This window comes from Pezoporus wallicus, unplaced genomic scaffold (assembly GCF_028554395.1).
Source record: "Pezoporus wallicus isolate ANWC-B61680 ecotype Strahan unplaced genomic scaffold, APGP_CSIRO_Pwel_v1 scaffold_6445, whole genome shotgun sequence".
Classification (NCBI taxonomy): Eukaryota; Metazoa; Chordata; class Aves; order Psittaciformes; family Psittacidae; genus Pezoporus; species Pezoporus wallicus.
In genome coordinates, this window is record NW_026641753.1 from 3,938,921 (window position 1) to 3,957,726 (window position 18,806).

General features: G+C 48.5%; 1 protein-coding gene across 3 annotated transcripts in view; it reads left to right on the forward strand.

The window, feature by feature from the left end:
- GAB3 (GRB2 associated binding protein 3) overlaps positions 1–18,806 on the forward strand; it is a 60,974-nt gene that overhangs the window by 34,451 nt on the left and 7,717 nt on the right. For 2 of the 3 annotated variants that reach the window (XM_057425248.1, XM_057425246.1), the window contains exons 2-5: positions 8,704–9,007; positions 15,075–15,291; positions 15,721–16,199; positions 18,732–18,787. In XM_057425248.1, coding sequence (XP_057281231.1) covers positions 8,704–9,007; positions 15,075–15,291; positions 15,721–16,199; positions 18,732–18,787 — 1,056 coding nt within the window. The remainder of the gene's footprint in view (positions 1–8,703; positions 9,008–15,074; positions 15,292–15,720; positions 16,200–18,731; positions 18,788–18,806) is intronic. The other variant, XM_057425247.1, reaches the window with a different exon arrangement.

The following is an 18,806-nucleotide window of genomic DNA, read 5'->3' on the forward strand; positions in this document are numbered from 1 at the left end:
CCATTGTGACAGGAGCTCGTGGCCCACAGGAGTGCTATCAGCCCTGGCAGCGGGTGGCCAGCCTGGGTCTGAGGCTGCACTAAGAGCACTGCAGGCTCTGCCCCTCCTGGAGGCTGCCCCAGCTGTATGGATCCCACACCACAGCTGGCTTTCTTTTCCTTAGCTTAACTTCTCATCAGTCCCCCCACATCCCTCTGGGCTATGCTGTATAGTGATGCCGTGTCACAAAAATTCCGGTTGTTTCCTGCAAGTGTGGGACTGCCATTGCTGTCTTGTTTTAGTCCCCACCAAACACAACCAAGAGCAGTATGCCTCACAGCCAAGTGCAGTGCAGTGGGAACAGTTGGGTCCTGCCTGTACCACATGCCCCAGGGCAGGGCAGGCAGCCCTGTGAAGCTGTTTGACACGTTGCAGTCCCGCAGGTCTTGGTGTTTTCTAGTGTGGTAGGGTTCGTTGTAGCTGGAATCCAAGCTGGTGAATTCTTTCCCCATAGCAAGATCTTGCGGAATGAGATGCACTGTCAGCATGTTCCCCTGTAAAGCTCAGGGTCCCATCTGGGCAGTGTGACCACAGCACCAGCATTTCTTCTCTGCGGGAGAGCCCCTTGAGACCCACCTGCTGGGAGCCATGAGGACAGCAGTGTGCTTTGTCAAGCAATTCCTACTTGCATGAGGAGCAAGGGGATGCTCTGCCAGTATGCCAGTGTTCTCAGAGGAAACTTCTAATCCAAATGTTTGTGAGAAGCACAGCTCTCTTTCTTTCCTGCTGTTACTAAAGGACAGAGGACATGAATAAAATATTCATCCAAGCATCTGCCTTCTTCCTCCCTCCCCAAAATGCAGTTGTGTTATTAATTTTACTTTCAGAACTTGTTTTCTTATCTTCTACAACAGTTTAAAGAACTTAGAACTCCCAAGTTTTTAGGTCACTATGGCTTTGACCCTTCATGCCCAAATGAACCCATTAGCTTTACAAAAAATCTGTGTGTTTATTAACTAGCAGTGACTCATTCTGCTGCAGATGTTTGTATATGTAAAGCACCATAAATATTATGGATTAGGATGTAGAGCAGGCAATGGGAACGTGTGTAGGTTAGCAGGCGAGGTATGACTCTAGGACTTTTTCTTCTTTTCTCTAATGTGTGCCATTTTTAATTCACAAACCACAGGTTTCTTTTTATGAGAAACAAAAACGAAGTAACCCTCTTTGCTACTACAGGACATCATCCTGTGATGCTTTATTACAAAGCTTTCATTGCACTTACAGCACAGGAAATTTTTTGGTTGCTGCTTTTAGACAATTCATGTATCTGTATCACCTTTAAAGAAAAAAGGTATTTCCCCTTCCACTCTGTGCCCTTTGCATCTCCCCTGAGAAAGACTTGTGCTGACTTTCTTGAAACAAGGTTCATTTAGAGTCATACTGAAACTACACAGTCAGAAAGATGAGTGACTCAACAAAGGGCTCACAACTTAACAGATGGAAATAGACTGTTCACTGTTGTCTGTCCTGAACTCCCTGTAGGGTGGTCCTTTGCACAGGATAAGCCAGACCGTTTGTGCTAGTGTGTTGAAAGTTGTTTTGTATGGGAGCACTGGTTAGCTCACAGTTTCTTCCCACCATAGCTGAGCCCTAAACTGAAGAAAACAGAGATGTAGTGGGCATGAGCAGGCAGGGAAGAGAGAGCTGATGCCTTTCCAGTACCTCAGTTTCCTGGCACCCGAGGGAGAGATAGCAGAACATTTCTCCTTCTGTTCTCTAGGTTAAATAGAACACATGCCTGTGGAGGCAGAGGAAGCCTCTAAGGGAGGAGTGTTCCTCTCTGAAACTGAGTATTTATGGGGTTTCCTTTCCCAGCCATAAAACATAAGTTTCAGCCTCTCACTGCTGAAAAAGTTTGTGAGATCTGAGTCAAAAACCAGACAATAAGGGAGACAAAATCCAAGAGAATCATTGAACCAGTGTGTGATGGGCAATGAGCTCAGCTGTTCCCGGAGTGCTGCACAGGGACATGCTGGAAAGGACAAGCAAGCAGCCTCATTAGGGAGAGATTTATTATGCAGAGCTGATGGGAGCTGCAGACCAACAGCCACAACTGAAGTAGCAAAACCCTAACTCCAGCTGGGTGGTTTACGAGGTCCTTTTCATCTCACATTTCTGCGAGTGAGTTACTCGAGAGCTATTACTGGGCAATGCAGACTACCAAGCAGAAGTACAGCGAGCCTTCTGCAAGGGTCTTGCAGTTCAAGGAGCATAGCCTCTGCAGGGCTGGCTCTTTTCTCTTCAGAGTGGCTCGTAGAGCTCCCAACAGTGTCCTCAGCTTTTTGAATGCAAGGACACTGGCTGGGAGCTGGTCCTGACTCCTTTGTGGTGCACAGGTCCCTCTCGCAGGGACAGTACTCTGCAGTCCCAGCACCTCCCACTCTGTGCAGGCAGGGGAAACTCTTAACTTATATGGTCTTAATGGCATTAGACATCAGCTGCTTACAAACCTGTCTACATATGAATTTTGACTTCCTCTTTTAAGTCATTTAAAGGAAATGCTATAAAGTTCCGCCTAACTTTTTCCCCCAATAATATGTTTTAAAATTGTTCTTTAAAAAAAGACAAGCTTTGAAAACTTGTGTCGCAAATGCTGACATTCCTGTGGGACTATTATCCTGCTGCTTCCCTTGTCCCAGGGATGAATGTGGCTCAAGGCAGCAGAACCACAGTGAGCAGCAGGAGGAGGGCAGTGCACACCACCAGCCGCAGGAGACAAGCCATGCCAGACCCTTCTCTGGTGGGATTTGCTGTTTCTCCTCCCAAGGGAGTTTGCGGATGGGAGGAATCCCAACTGTTCAAGTCTTTCACTGTCCTCCGCATCACTGAGCTCTCGAGCTCTTCTTTCAGTGTCAGACCTCTCTGCAGCAGGCCTGGGGATGAGCGCATACATGCCCTTTGCCCAGAAGCACGGCTGCAAGGCCACCAGGCAGGCGAGGAATCAGTCCACATCCACTGTTCCTCCTGCTTCCCTTGGCTGTCCCCTGCTCCGAGTCCTGTAACATGAAGATTATCCTCATGGGGGAGTTGTGAGCACTAATATAGCTGGTAAAGAATTTCAAGTTTGTTGGCTATTCCCTGTTTTGTTATTGAAACCAGAAAAAAAATCAAGCCCCCACAGGACAAGTTATATTTCAGGCCAATTTAACTCATTTAGCTGGTATGTGCTGTAATTAATTTTTTAGATGTCAGATACTGGATATTTTGCACATACAACTGAAAACACGATGCTCAGACAGGAGGTAAGTGATGAAGATCCTTGGCTAAACCTCAGTCACCTCTCATTCTGGCCTTGTTTACCGGCCAGCTGTTTTCTCCACACATAATAGGTTTTGCTCACACCCTGCTTTATCTGACACTGCAAACGTTCACATGTACTAGCAGCCCTTTTTAAACCTCACACCACTTACTCAGCAGAAGCAGAGACATCAGATTGTGGAAGTAGTGATCCCTTTCTTAGAAACCCCACTGAAATGGAAACAGAGCTATTCCTCTTCCCTTCAGAAGTGGCCCTGGAATTCCCAAAGTGAAAAATTCAGGAGCAAGAGACGAAAACCCTGTTAGCTCGTGTTGCACAAAACAACATGCTGGCGTCCGACCAGCGCTGCTGCAAATTCTTTCTTCCTTTTGGCACTGAACTATTCCACTTACGAAGGACAGATGAAAATTGTTCTAGATTTATGCTGGCTCTTGTCTGATCGTAGTTGTGCTTTCCTGATAAAGCCTCCTCTCTAATGCCAGCAAAGCTTCAGAGGACATGTAGACGTATCATCATCGTATCATTCCTTCGTCAAGAAGGAACTAATTTCAAGAGGCCCACATGTAAGTGTAATATTTCTTCATGACATGTAGATCCTTTCCATAGTACAAGTGAGGAGCCTAGGCTGAATCCCAAGAATTGGTTCCTATTCAAGTATATAGGTTACTTAACCATGGGAGTGCAATCTTTCACCCTTAAACTGAGCCAAATTCTCTTGTAAATTTGGCAGTGTGTGCTGCTCCAGACTAACTATTGTCAGATAGCATTGGCTCTGATGAGCTGGAATAACACCCTTCTTCCATAGCCCCACCACTCTGGCCATGCTGGCTCCTCTGGTGTCAGCTCAAGCTACTGCAGCGGCTGGAAGGTGCTCTCTAGCCTGACACCAGCACCCCGCAGCAACGCAGGAACTGGACCTCTGGGCAAGGCTCATGGTGATACTGACTGTGCCATTCCACTTCACGCCCTGTGCCCCCATCGTGTGGGCATAGTTAATGCTGCAAAGACAGAAAAACAGAGATGGTGGGAAGAGCTGTAACAGGGAAGGAGGAGGCAGTCTTGTGACTTGTAAATCATAGAATCATGGAATGGTTTGGGTTGGAAGGGACCTTAAAGCTCATCCAGTTCCAATCCCCTGCTATGGGCAGGGACACCTTCCACTAGAGCATGTTGCTCAAAGCCCCATCCAACCTTGCCTAAATTAGATGGTAACTGCACTGGAGAGGAGCTGCTGTGGGGTATGACTGCCTGCCCTGGAGGGGGGTGCCAGCCACCCTCTTTACCTCTGGCCTGGGCTGGGGACCCCTGGCCCCCCATACAGCAGAGCATAATACAGGAGCTGCCTGGGTCCCTGCGAGCTAAAATCTGCTGCCAGCATCTTGTGTGGCCAAGGCCTGCTACAGCTGAGCTCCCAGTGCCTCCAGTGTGCTGCATCCCTTTCCCTGGGGAAAGGAGACATGTAGTTCACTGCAGGCAAATGCCAGGAAAATGAGGAGAGGATGTTCAGCTCTTGGAGATAAAAGCCTCATGCTGAAAGGTGTGACAAAACCCCTGCTTTGCCTATGCCATGAAGCAGGGCAAGTCCTGTCTATTGGCAGTGTCAAACGTGCTCATGTCCATTTGCAAGCAAGCTGAGAGTGTCTCAAAAACCTGGCAAATTTTACACACAGCATTTTGGGATAAGCAAGAATGTTTTGTGAGTAAAGGCACATATCAGAAAAAGTTTCCTAATGGAAGTAAGCCACAGGGGAGAGACAGTGACAAGACTGGGTATGTCTGGTGGTACAATGAAGCTGCTATTAAGAGCAAGCACTCAGGGAAGATCTGGTCTCATCCCCTCCCAACATCCTACCCGCTTCCTGGTGCTGGTCTGCCTGTGCCCCAGGAAGGCTGGGTACTGGGGCACCTGGCTGCAGTGCTCCCCTTTCTCAGTGTGGGATGAGATGGCTTCCTCTGGTTTTACTCCCTGAGGTGGCAGGCAAGGAGCAGTGTGGGCACAAGGCAGCAGGCAAGCCCACCACAGACCGTCGCCCTTGTCATTGCACCAGCACTGGTTTCACGAGGGGCTGAGTGCTTGTCTTTGAGCCCTGAGCCATGAGTGCTGATTCACTGTGCTGCTGACTCAGGCTGTGCCTATTTAAAGGCTGCTGTCCCTCGGTGCCTCTCCCTCCCCTCAGCTTCAGGTCCAACAGTGGCACAGGCAGGGGGTTTGCTTCGGTCCCTGCAGCTCACAGTGAGACACCACCCTTGGGTGCAGAGCATGTTAATATCCAGGGCAGTGAACAGTGGCAGCCAAGGGCTGGTAGCTCGTCCGGGGTGACAGTGTCTCCAAAGGGCAGCTCCTCTGTCCCTCTCACCCCCACCTTCCTGCGTGTTGCCTACAGCTCATGTGCTACTCCCAGGAGAGAAAAGCACTCTGTTCGCAGCAGGGCAGGCTGGCTGGCTGCACGGGACACACCACGAGCTCAGGGAATGCTGTGAGGGCGGCAGTGCAGGAGATGGAGAGGGGAGGCCCACCCTTCCCAAGGGCAGTGCAGATCTGGGCAGCTATCTGGCATTCCTTCCCCTCAGCCCAGTTGTCACGGCTGCCCAGCAGCGATAGCCAGTGTTTTCTCACTCAGCCTCGGCTGCTCTCCTCTCCATCATGAGTCGCACTGACAGGGCACCTCTCCATCTCCAGTCTCACAGCGCCAGCCAGACGATAAGCCTGATCAAATTGTGTATCTGCAGGGAAACAGGTCAGCAGGCAGCTTCTTGGCTAGCAGAGAACCAAAAACAGCAGAGCCTCAGCCGCTCACACCATGCCAAAGCCAGCCTTACCCTCCAAAAAGAGGGATGAGAGCTTCTCCACAAAGCACAGCTGCAGTTTTCTCTCTCCTCTCATGGGCTGCCCAGGTTGTGCAGAAGCTCCAGCCCCCTTTACACTCATGAAGATTAAAATGCTAAGGAAATGGGGACAGGTACTGGGCCACCCTGCCTAAGGGTGTTGCACAGCCACCGGCAGTAGCCCTGAGCTGGCCCCAGCCTCCAGGGCTCAGCTTCCCACAGTTGCATGGGTGTCACGTAGACAGGGTGTCCCCAGCTGCTCTCATCCCCTCTGCCCTTGCTCATATGCAGGTGATTTCCTCCAATTTCCATCAGAAGGAGACAGGTATTTAAGCTACAGGGAAAGGAGTGAGAAGTGGTCTTGCAGTCTTGGGGAGATTTCATACTGCTTTTCTCTCTCTACCCTAGTAGCCTGCTTCTTTCCGAGGCAAAGGAGCAGGTCTTCTTTGGCTCACACGTCCTGTAGAGTTTCTCTTTTGTTGTTTAGAAGTGAGAGTGTGTTAGGGATTGTAACCTCTCTGTTCTGGTGTGTCTGTGGGGTGTGCATTAAGCATTTACTGTGCGGCACTTGGATTGCAGAAGGCAGAGATGTGGACTCTTTCTAAGGCTGTGTATATGAGATACCTGCTGGGCTGTGTTCTCCTGTTGGAGCCTGCTAGTCAGGAAAATGTTTCCTCCACTGAACATTTTTTCTTTGTTTCTATTTCCTTTGGGGGTTGGGGGTGTTCTTTTTTCTTTTTCCCTGGCTCCCACACCGTGAGCCTTGTCTGAGATTCGGTGATCTGTTATCTCAAGCTACTTTCAGCAGAGACCAAATCACTTTCAAACCTCCAGAGTTCATGAGGGCAAGACTTCATTTTCTTTGTGCAATGCACTTTGCACCTTACCTCTGCTTCCTGTTTATTCCTGAGGTGTCCCCCCTCTCTGAAAAACCCTCCTTTACACGGGGGTATGTGCTTGGTCAGCCCTGCAAGAGCTCCCTCTATGATAGTTCAGTCTTTACTCCCTGTATATTGTTCTTGAAGACTTTCTTTTGCTTTCAAGCTAGATGAAGTGCTGCCAGGCTGAGCAGACTGACTTCTAGATGAATGTTTGGGTGACAGACTGTGGAAAGCTGCACTGAAGCAAGTCTCTTCTGAGTAGGAAACAAAGAAACTCCAACTTCTTCTTGACAAATGATTGTTGCTGGCTTTTGTTGATCATTTTAAACTATAACCATGCCCATAGGAGCTCAGTGTCAGCAAAATCTCTGGTGCCTATATTGATCCTAAACTGTGCCAGCAAGGATGCTTACAGCTCAGTGAAAACATCCTGAACTCAGTTACTTTGCCTTAAAACCAAATGGTTGGCTGTCTTTGAAGTGACAGACAGATCCACTCTTTGAAAAGGAGCATGATTTTCAACTCAAACACAAGTCATCATCAGATTTACATCTCTGTGACATGTCATTTTGTGAAGACTAAGATTCAGGTAGGGCGGTTGTGGTGGTGGTTGTTCAGATGTTCCTTTAATGAACTTATACTTGTGGGAAAGCAACTTAAGCAGCCAGTGGCCATAGTGCCCAAGTTATTGCAAGCACTTGGGCAGTGCGTGAGCCCCTGGGCACCTTTCTGCCATCAGAGCTGGGGCAGCTGCAGCCTTAGCTTCAGCCCCTTTAGTCTTTCTGGTTTGGACAAGACATTATCCAACACAGGCTGTATGGACTTCGGTAAGGGGGAAGCTCCTAATGCCTTATTTTAGCTATTCTCTGTGGAACAGAGCACAAGGTGGATTTCTTCCGGCCCTTGGAGTAGGTGCATTGGTGACAGCTGTAATCAACACAGAGGTGCTTATACTGTTGGTGAACAAAAACAGCTGCTCGGCAAAAAAAAAAGGAAAAATAGGTTATTTTGTTTCTAGAAACCTGCATATAGCTTTGTAAAGTGATGCTGCATCTTAGTCCTGCCAGGACTTCCTCTAAACCTGTATGGGACCCATACCTTCAGTCGGAGGGGTCGAAAAGATATCAGTGCTTACCAGGTTTGCTTTGAGTTGACGGTCACTTAAGTAGTGCCTGCATAGATCATGTGCTTCTGTATGGTTTGGAAGTTTTCTGTTTAACTTTTTAGCACTACAACTCCCTTAAGGTTTGTTCTGGGCTTTCAGAAGTAACTGGCAGCTCATTAACAGCTTTTTATTGGCACTGAAAGCAGTAGGAGTGAAGCTGCACAGCTTATGCACTGCAACACAGGATGCAGTCCTAGGTGTCTTCAGGAAGAAAAATGTGTTACAATCTCTTCTAGGTGAGATTATAGCACCATAGAGGAGATGGTGAAGTACTGGGTTTTGTTTATACCATGCTGGCAGGCTAAGGAAGAGAGGACGGGAGAAGTGCTGCTCCTATTGACCTCCAAAGGGACAACCCTCTGCCTTTTTTCCTATGACAAAAGCAAGCTGATAGCAAGCACTTCATACCTAAGTGGCATTTTGGCCAGCTTATCAAAACAGCTATAAAGCCTAACAGAGAATGAGCATGTGTGTGCTGATTGATGTATTATGTGGCTGGCACTAAAAGGACCCTGTTTGCCCATTCGCAGGCATGGCGGAAGCGCTGGTTTGTGCTGCGCAGAGGCCGCATGAGTGGGAACCCAGATGTGCTGGAGTACTACAGGAACAACCACTCCAAAAAGCCCATTAGGATCATCGACCTCAATGAGTGTGAAGTGCTGAAGCACTCCGGGCCCAACTTCATCAAGAAGGAATTCCAGAACAACTTTGTCTTCATTGTGAGAACCACCTACCGCACCTTCTACCTGGTAGCCAAAACCGAGGAGGAGATGCAGATCTGGGTGCACAACATCAGCCAGATCTGTAACTTTGGACATCTAGAAGATGGCACAGGTAGGATCATGCTCCTCTTGGGGGTTGGGAGAATGACCACTGGCTCACCATAGCAGCACACTGTGAAAGGAAGCATGGACCTTGTTGGGCTGGGCAAGGTGGTGTGGGACTTTGTTTCCTATAGCTCCACAGAGCACTGAGATGCTGCTAAACCCTGATTTGAAAGCTATCAGGGATCTCACTACCGCTGGATACACTTAATAGCTGGCCACTTGGTCTCATTTTAATGAAGCAATTCCTTCTAGAACAACAGCAGGTCCTTAATAAGAAAAGGTACTGTTTATGTGAAAAGCTGACTGTTATCTTCTGGGGCCATTTATTTCATTACATGTCCCATATTTATTTAGTTTGGTTAATGTAAGACACCTGTTCCAGGAAAGGGTCCTACAAAACTCACATTTTCTCAGGCTTTGCTGGATGTGGAATGTGCACAGGCCTGGGTGTATATGCACACACATAAATCAATGACAGAAACACTGAGCTGTCTCGGGCTTTTAATGAGAATTAAAAATAAAGAAAAGGCAAAAGACAGGAGAGTGTTAGTTAGAAGTGTGTGTCTGGACTTCAGAGATGGTCCTGCCAGAGAAGCATAAATTCAGCTTGTTTTGCCAGGACCTACACCTGTATATACTCAGTAGGGTGAATTTCTTGGAAAGCTTCCAAGAATTAACTGCTCCAAGATGGATGTAGCCAGTAATTAAAGTCAGGACCTGTATCATCATTAACTTACCTTACAAATGAGACAATAGGGCTCAGATAACAGCAATCTGTCTTCCCCTTGACATTTCCAAGGGGCAGATACAGCAGCAATTTGAGAGCTTCTTAGGAAGTGAGTCAGAAGGCAGTGCAAGAGCAGAAAAGGGTGGTGATGGAGGGACTTGATCCCAAGGGCAGCAATATGTTTGGGGGTATCACAGTGTGCCATGGTCCCTGTGATGCTGTTCTCAAACTGCTCCTGGTGTCTGCAACTGCCATGTAGCCATACCATTACCTTGTAATTTGAAAAGAAACAGAAGTCTATGGTGAGATGTTTTGTTTTAATCTATCCTAGTTCCTGGACTTCTTTTAATCTTCTCTTCAGTAGTTTATTCTGAGAGGAAGTGGGAGTCGAAAGTGCACTGCAGTGGTCTTGCTGTAAATGTGATGTGTGCTCTGTTCCCACTCCCTTTAGAAACCGCCAGGAAAACATGCTGACATATTTTTATGTGCCAGTACAAACCGCTCCTGAATGCAACTAGCAAAATAGAGCTGGTAGCTTTGAGGGATTGGAGTCAATAGCCCTTTGCAGTTTGGATATAATTTGGGATATTCAGTAACCCCCTTCCTACAGATCTGTCCTTGCTGAGCTGTTGTTCGTGCATTGCTACTTCTGATGCAATATTGTTTTATATATTATTTTAACAGTTATTCTGAAATTAAGGTAAGTCTGTCCATGCAAAACAGAGGAGAGAAAAGTAATCCTTGTGTCTCAGATGTGCGTGCAGGCTGTGAGGATGTGTGTAGGGAGATGTGATCTGTGACAGAGGCTATCTGCCACAGAGGCTCTCCCAGCAAGGATGCATTTATACTGGGAAATGTCTCTTCTGTTATGCTGCTACAGTGCAGTATTGCTTGTAAGACTTACAGGCGGGCTATACTCAGACTGTTACACAGTGTATTTGTCTCCCATCAAAGAGTGCACTGCAGAGCCTTGGTTCCATATAAAGTCTGGTTCCTGAACTTACAGCCCTCATGACAGATGGCATAAGCTAAGCTTCCAGACATGCACTTACTGTATCTCTGATGGTGAGTAGCTCATAAGGTCTTCTATTTATCCTGCAGTCCATGCTGCTAAGGTCAGGTCTGGGGTGTGTTCAGGTCAGGCTGCAGGGCACATTCAGACCCTCCAGTTTAAATCTGCACAGTTCCACAGGTTGCACACCACATTTCAAACAGTTGCTAATTGCTTCGGCTTTTTGGAAGCATCTAAATCCCTCAAGAGCCTGTAGGTTTAAACAAATTACCCTTCAAAATTAACATAAGAAGAGAAAAGCTCTGTTAAATGCCATATGCTTTTTTGACTTGAATGATACTGTGTTAAAAAATAATAGTCCCTGAAATGAATCATCAAAAGAAAGACACATCAATTGCAGGGAATTTTAATAAGCAGTTCTGTATATTAAAATAAATCTCAAAGCCAATATTATATTATGAAATCAATCACTCTTAATCCTTGCATCTCCGAAAATTTGCTGTGACTTTGAGGCCAAAACCTGCACAGAAATCACAGCCACAGGTTCACTCCGTGACTCAGCTTTAAACACCATCCTGTTGTTCCTGGGTAGTCCCTTCCAGTAGCAAAGAAGCTGGATCAACAGCCAGGCCCTTGTCATCAGGGGCCTCGGGGCTGAAATGCAGGCAGCCAGATGCAGACCAAAGCTCGCAAAACCGTGGCTAAAGGACAGTGTTCTGTCAACAGGAGAGGGACGGCTGAGACATGAGAGGCAGGCAGATGTCAGGAAGCACCTGGGAGGGCGGCTGTCGGAAGGACCTGCCAGCAGCAATCAGCGCGCTGCAGCACTCGCTGCCATGCGGAACCGTGCTGGCGGTGCTGAAAATGATGGGGGAGCTGGCACCTTCGGGGAGGGAGGAAGAGGCCTCTCCCTCCCGGTTTTCCTACCAGTTCTATGTAAGATCTTGCTTCCACCTCTGCTGAAGGCTCCCAAAAGAGCAGTTGTTCTGCACAATGGACCTATGGCCATGTGTCCTGGGTTCAGCAGTAGCAGTCGATTTTTCTCCTTCTTGGTAGCTGGTGCAGTGCTGTGTTTTGACTTTCAGCCTGGGAACAGTGCTGATAATACCGATGTTTTCAGTTGTTGCTAAGTCATGTTTACCCTGACCAAGGACTTTGTGAGCCTCATGCTCTGCCAGGGAGAAGGGGAATCCGGCAGGAAGCAGAGACAGGACACCTGACCCAAACTGACCAAAGAGGTATTCCATACCACAGCATGTCATGCCCGGCGGGTAACTGGGAGTTACCTGGAAGGACAGGGGGTCTTCTGGGTCAGACTCATTTTTGGCAGGAAAAAAAGAGGGAGGAAAAGGGGGGCAGTGAGTGAACGAGCTGTGTGGCTGGATTTAAACCACAACACCATGCAGAGGATTGAGAGGACACCTGGGCCAAGGGGCCAGGCCGGGGAGGGGATGAAATGAGGTGGCATCATGGGCATGCTTTATCCCATATTCAAGCTGAAATCACAGTTGATTGACACAATGCAGCATAGCATCTTTCCACTGGAGAAACTGCTGTGAAAATTGTTTAGCCTTGTTCATATCCATCCTTGCCCACTGCTGGGACCTTTTTCCTTTCTGACAGCTCCTCTGGTGGTTTCTTTGCCTCCTTAAATGTCTCCCCATTTGTTTTTTTCTTTGTCAGTGTTCACAGACCCTGCCAGGGCATGGGGATGGTTTGGTTCTCTGGGACCTTGCTGCCGCCACACTGGGGAGCATCGCCCAGGCCAGGGCAGTGTGGTGGGAGCAAGGACAGGCAGGACCACTGCACTGAGGGGCTACCTGGAGGGACTGTACTCTCCTTGAAAACATGCCTTCTCCCGAGCACCTTCACATCATTTCCTCCTCCATATAGAGAGGGGCAGGCAGTGCCCTGGCAGGCTGGCTCATGGCAGCGCCTGGCTTTTGTGCAGGAGCTCAGGGGAGGTGTGACAGCTCCTCCCAGCCCAAGGGAGATGCTGAAGGACAAACACTGGGGATACTCCCTCCATACTCCACCCTTAGCAGAAGAAAATCCCTTTCCAGCTACACAGACTCAAGGCTGCTCTTTAATCTCAGGCTCTGGCCCCTGGCCAGGAGGGTGGGTGGCATTCCTGCTGCCTTGGTATGGCCATGCAGCCTGATGGGCGGTTGCTGTGAGCAGGACCCCCTTAATTCACTGTGTCCCTGCACTGCTGCTGCACCATAGGAATTGTGGGGGAGTGGGGTGGGGTCTGTAACAGTAGTGAGAAGCCTTCTGTTCCTCCAACCAATGGCCCTGGCATCAATGCAGGTTAATACCCAGTGAAGCAGTTATTTTGGCAGCTGAAGCCCCCCGCTGTGTCTCTGGCAAAGGGGAGGGCAGGCAGCAAACCTATTCTCTGCCTTCTCACTGTTGAAAGTGGCCATGCATAATTTATCCTACCCAGCTGCTGTCACTGTACAACTTTAATGCATGCTGATTCGGTTACCAGCAGAGCTGGCAGGGACAGGGACAGTCTGTTAAGAGCTGGCCACAGGTCCCTGAGCCCCCGAAGGTTAGAAAAGGGCAGGGCTGTGCTGTCCCCATCCCTCCCTTCTGCTCACAACACTTGCCATGTGGTCTGCAGCTCGAAGCCTTTCCTGATGGGATAATCCATGGCTAAACCCTGAGAGTACCAGATGGAGTTCAGGCCTGTTTGTTCTCTTGTGCTAATAATCCAGAATGTCATTAATTTCTTTCTTATGCATTGTGGCAGATTTTAGTTGTTGGTTGTCATTGGGATTTTTTAAATATGTGGTCAGATGGTGACGTGAACGTGCCTCTCTGAGATCCCTATGGAGTTCTCCGGTGCATATTTGATCATCCTCAGCTTGCAAGACTGCTCCTGAGTCCAAGATTTGAAAGCAGAGCTGCTGTCTGAGCCAGCACAAAGAACAAGAGAAAAGTTATGTTTCAGATGGGAAGGCTGCAGCTCTCAGCTTTGCTTTGCAAATGTGAAACCCCATAAAAACCATTCCTTCCAGGTGCTCACTGGTGAAATCCTGCTGCTATAAGCACCTGCTCAAACTTAAGCAGAGAAGAGAATCACAGAATGGTTTGGGTTGGAAACGACCTAAAGCTCATCCAGTTCCAACCCCCTGCCACAGGCAGGGACACCTTCAACTAGAGCAGGTTGTTCCAAGCCCTGTCCAACCTGGCCTTGAACACTGCCAGGGATGGGGCAGCCACAGCTTCTCTGGGCACCCTGTGCCAATATCTCATCACCAATTTAAGCACTTGCTTACGTGCCTTGCTGACATGAGGTCCACCACTGCACCAGACCTTGAAACTTAACAGGAGGAAGCATCAGTGAGTCAATACTGGTTGATGGGAAGGAAAGAGGCAACTCCCTCCCTGCTTTAAAGGAGTGAGGTGTGGGGTAGCGCAGAGAGAAAGAAAATCTGCTGGTTTACTGTTCTCACGGAGATCAGCAATAGGCCTGGTTGAAGCCCATGGTGGGTGGTATGGAAGCCAGGGTCATTAGAGGGTTTTGTTTGCGCTTACTGATGTTATTGTCTAACCCCACAAGCCTTGGCAGCCCCCTCCATCTCTCCTGACCTGGTTGCACACATACCTAACGCCTCCCAGGCTTAAGAAGTAACTGCAACAACCCAGTACAGTGCCAAGACTCCTTCGTCCCTTCTGCTCAGCTGCCCTGGCTCTCTAGCAGGGATGGAGGTGGACGCGGGGCTAAGCAGCCAGCTAGCTCTGTGCAGCCTGGGCCAGCCCTGCTGTCTGCCGCCCAAATCTGCTCCATTGCCCTCCACCACCCCTCTCTGTGCTGGGAGGACTGGAGTGCTCTATCACAGAGCACAGGCTCCCCTGAGCCTTGTAGCCTCTAGAAACCCAGCAGAACCAACAAGCCAACTGGGCAATGACAGCTACACCATAGCTCTCCTGGCTTTCATGTCTGATCTAGACAGGCATAAGGAGTTTGCAGACACATTCAGAGGTGCAACAAATACAGCTACCCCATGAGCTGTAAAGCTCACTTTTGTCCACTGAGATGAAGAAAGTAGGAAGAAATCAGTCCTTTCCCTTGTCACCATTAATTTGAATTGTTGGACATGAATATTTGCAGTAGGTCCCAAAAAATACTTGCTAAGACAGACTGCTGTGCCTCAGCACTCTCCTGAAAATAGGTTGTCTTCATTACTGTCTGCAGTAGGGATGCTACAACTCTGCAGGAGTAGGAGACCCCAAAGCAAGGTGTGTCTGCCCTTCAGTTTGGCAGCTGGCAATGGCCAGGGTGAGCCAGAGCTGTCCCTCATCTGGGGCCATCCATTCCCATTGCAGGTTCAGTGGAGAGCCTGTCTCACACGACCTCATCCCCGCAGCCATCACCAGCCACCTCTACCCACGCCTCCCGCATCGCTGATCCCTCCTTCTCAGTGGACCACGCTGCTGCTGATGCGTCCGCTGCAGAGGAGACCCCCAGCGAGTCGGAGTCGGTCTTCCTCCCCGACTACCTCTTCCTCTCCAACTGCGAGTCGGGCAAGCTCAGCCACAACAGGTAGGTCTGGGCTCTGCCAGAGCCACCCTCTGCCTGCCCAGTGATGGCCTGGGAAACTGGGGCAAACTGGTCCTTGAGCCCTGCCACTCGGGGTAGGCTCCTGAGCACAACAGGGACCACCAGCCTAATCCGATTTACAGGGTTTTTTTCATAGCACAGATTAGCAGTCAAGCATTGTATGTTGGTGCTGTCACTTTCCTGGGTGGGTGGCTGGCAAGCTCACACACAGCCTCCCTCCAGATGCCCGTTTTGCTGGCTGCTGACCAAGGTGCTCCACGAAGTGTCCCAGTCCAGCTCAGGGAGAACTTGCACAACCATAGGGAAGGGACGGTTTTAGTCCTGAGCTATGGGGTTGTTTTCATTTTTGCTGTATTCAGTTGCAACCAGGAGAAAAGAAAAGCACAGGTCCTGACCTCTGTCTCTGTGCAGGTGTGACAGCTGGTCGAATTCGGACAGATCTCTGGAGCAAACCTCATCAGACGATGTTTTTGTCGACTCCTTGCAGTCCCAGCCCTCCTTATACCTTGTACAGCCTTCCAGCGCAGGCACTGTGCACCAGGATGGGGCCCCGCTGGCCAATCCCAGCACTGTGCTGAGGAACATAGATGTTAACGGGCCACCCAGTGACATTTCCTCCTCTTCTCCACTGCTGGGGACACCACTGACTCCAACCTTTCAGATTGACAAGAGCCAAAGCGTGCTGCCCTACGGTGTGACCCAGCTGGACGTCCTCTCCAACACCCCTCCGCCACGGCCACCCAAGCCAACCCACTTCTCAGACAGGAGAGGGGAAGAGGTTGGTGGTGGGGCCCTCCAGAACGGCCACGCAGGGATCTGCAGGGCTCAGGTTGCTCTGGTGCCCAGGAGGATCTCCTTGTCCAGCTTAGACAACGTGAGGAACTGGAAAGGTGAGTGCATTTCTGAGAGCCAGAGAAGCAGGACCGGTGAGGGACGGAGCTGCTCCTGAGCACAGAGAGGTGCCCATCTCCACTTGTGCCTTCCTGTCCTCCCCACTGTGAAATCACACAGCACTCAAAGCTACCTGAAATGCTTGTTTCAAACTAGCTCAGACCTGTACCTCACATTCAGCTGCTGCTCCATAAAAGCCACCTCAGTGCGTGTACACATGGGCAGCAATTTGACTGCGATCTCTTCAGGGTGCCTCATGGCTTGACAGTTTTCTATGCCCCCTCCCTCTCCAAAAGGGAAAGCAGTAGAAAAACAAAACTTAAAAGCCATCCATGGAATCAGGCAACGCCAAACTCTCTGTTTATGCAGGTCAAAATGTGGGCTTGCACATGGGAAATGCCTTTGTAGCTGTGCTGCTCCACTACTTCCAGTGCTTTCCATAACAGCAGCATGTCTTTGGGCAGCTTAGAGTAAAGAACAGGAAGCCAGGGAGACACTGGGGATGGTATGTAATCCCAGTGCAACCAGGGACTCTGTCCTTGAGTAAATCCCACTCTGTCCTTGCACTTCAGTCAGGGTAGCCTGAAAACCAGCTGCAGACTGAGGCTCTTCTGCAAAGCAAGCTCTGCTCTGAGCTGAGGCGACTTGTTCTGGAAACACCATCATGGCAAACAGAAATAAGTCAAAAAACAGAACATCAAGGTGTAAAACCCAGCATACATAGAAAGTCTTATTTTGTGGAGCCACAGAATAAAGAGAACAGAGGGAGGCAGCTGGAATACCTGGCTGGAAATCATCAAGTATTTTGTAGTGATGGGGTATTTTTGACAAGGAAGAAAATGGAGGTTTTCAAGGACAAGTGTCCTTAAGATTCCTGTAGTTTGAATGTTGAACTATTTGATCTTGCTCTTAAAGCTCAGAAGCTAAAGCAAGGAGACCTCTGCCCAGCCTGTTTATCAGTGTACAAACAATTCTTGGAAGGCTTCTGACGAAACACCCATCAGGGGAATTGGTCTTCTTACTTATCAGTTACTTTTGGTTGCTCCCCAAAAGGTGCTGCTCTGCTCCTGCATGGGTGCCGCTCTAACACCAGTGTGCGTGAGACAGTTAACGTTCCTCCAGCCCAATTCACAACCAATGTTTTTAAGAGGATTAAGTGGCCGAATGTCATGCTCTGCTACAGTGCTGCAAGGTTATCTCTGCCTGACAGGGGGCAGCAATGAATTAATAAGTGCTTCTGTTTTTTCTTCCCCTAAGTGCAGCTGAAACTATTTGAAAGGTTAAACTCTGAATTAAAATATGCTTAACAAGAAAGATCAGAAACAAGGAACAGGGAGAAAGCAGCTGCTCCTCACCAGCTCCCCGAGTGAGCCCACTCCAGTTATTTACTTCATGTTTTGCCCCTGGCAATCTGTAAAAGCTGAACAGATGTAATGAATCCAGTGCAAAGGCAGTGTATGCTGATTGCAGTGCCATGAAGGGGAGCGAGGGGTATAAGTGTAAGGCACCTGTATCCTGGCATCTGCTGGAGTGTTGTGCCTCAATGTCTTTTTGCCAAACTAATAAATAAATGTATCTGTCCCAGGACAGTGACTGTCTCTGAATGTGTATCTGCACTAACAGTATTGCTTTGTTCTTGTTTAGCACCTTGGCCTTTTATGCTGATACCAACACAAAATTGCAGTGCGGTATTGACATCTCCACCACAAGAGCAGGGACTGCATTAGCATGGTAGCAGAGTTTAATGCATTCTCACAGAAAAGCTATTTTCTGCACAGAAAATCCTTTTCCAAAAAAGAATGGCAGTCGTAAGCATCTCCCACTGTTGATGATCTATGCACTGAATTCTGGATTTTAGGGGGTTTGCCATTTGCTTTAAAATTCAAATTGACCTACAGCAAGACAAAGGCCAGCCTGCACAAGGGGACACACTGACTGGTGACCTCTTCTCTGGCTGTTTGATCCCCATCATCTTGAGCCACTTGTACCACATCAGCATTTCTGGGTGACAAAGAGAAGAGTTTATCTCTTACCATTAGGTTCCCCCATAAACCCTCTGTACAACATGTGCTTCCCTGGCACCTTACATATGAGGCTCCTAAATAACTTTCCAAACAATGATGAATCAATATTCCCTTCTTCATATAATTTATCCAATCTGACATGGGAAACAGAGCGGGACTAGAGCAGGAGCTGGGTTTAAATGTTTGCTTTGTTGCTTCTTTTCCACACCACACCAGTCTTTCCCCAACTGCTTGTGTTACAGGAAGTGTAAGTTATACCTGGATTGCCCATGAGCATGTTCCTCGGTTTCATTATGCTTAAAATAGACATAATCACTTTTGAAATGCTACTGAGTTAGTTCTGGTCTTAAGTGTTATTGGATTTCCACATTTAGGGTAAATAGTAGGAGTTATGGAATCTTTATGAAACTCTGGTTATGTTAGAGCCGTTTGCTTTACTTCAGCATTATCTCCATATGGTTGCACTGCCTTATCACATTTTTAATCACTTTCATTTTTCACTTGCAGCAGATATGGAAGGCAGTTCCTTAAGAAGTCGGGATAAGAGGCTTAGCTTAAATTTGGTAAGTAAAGTACTCTGCT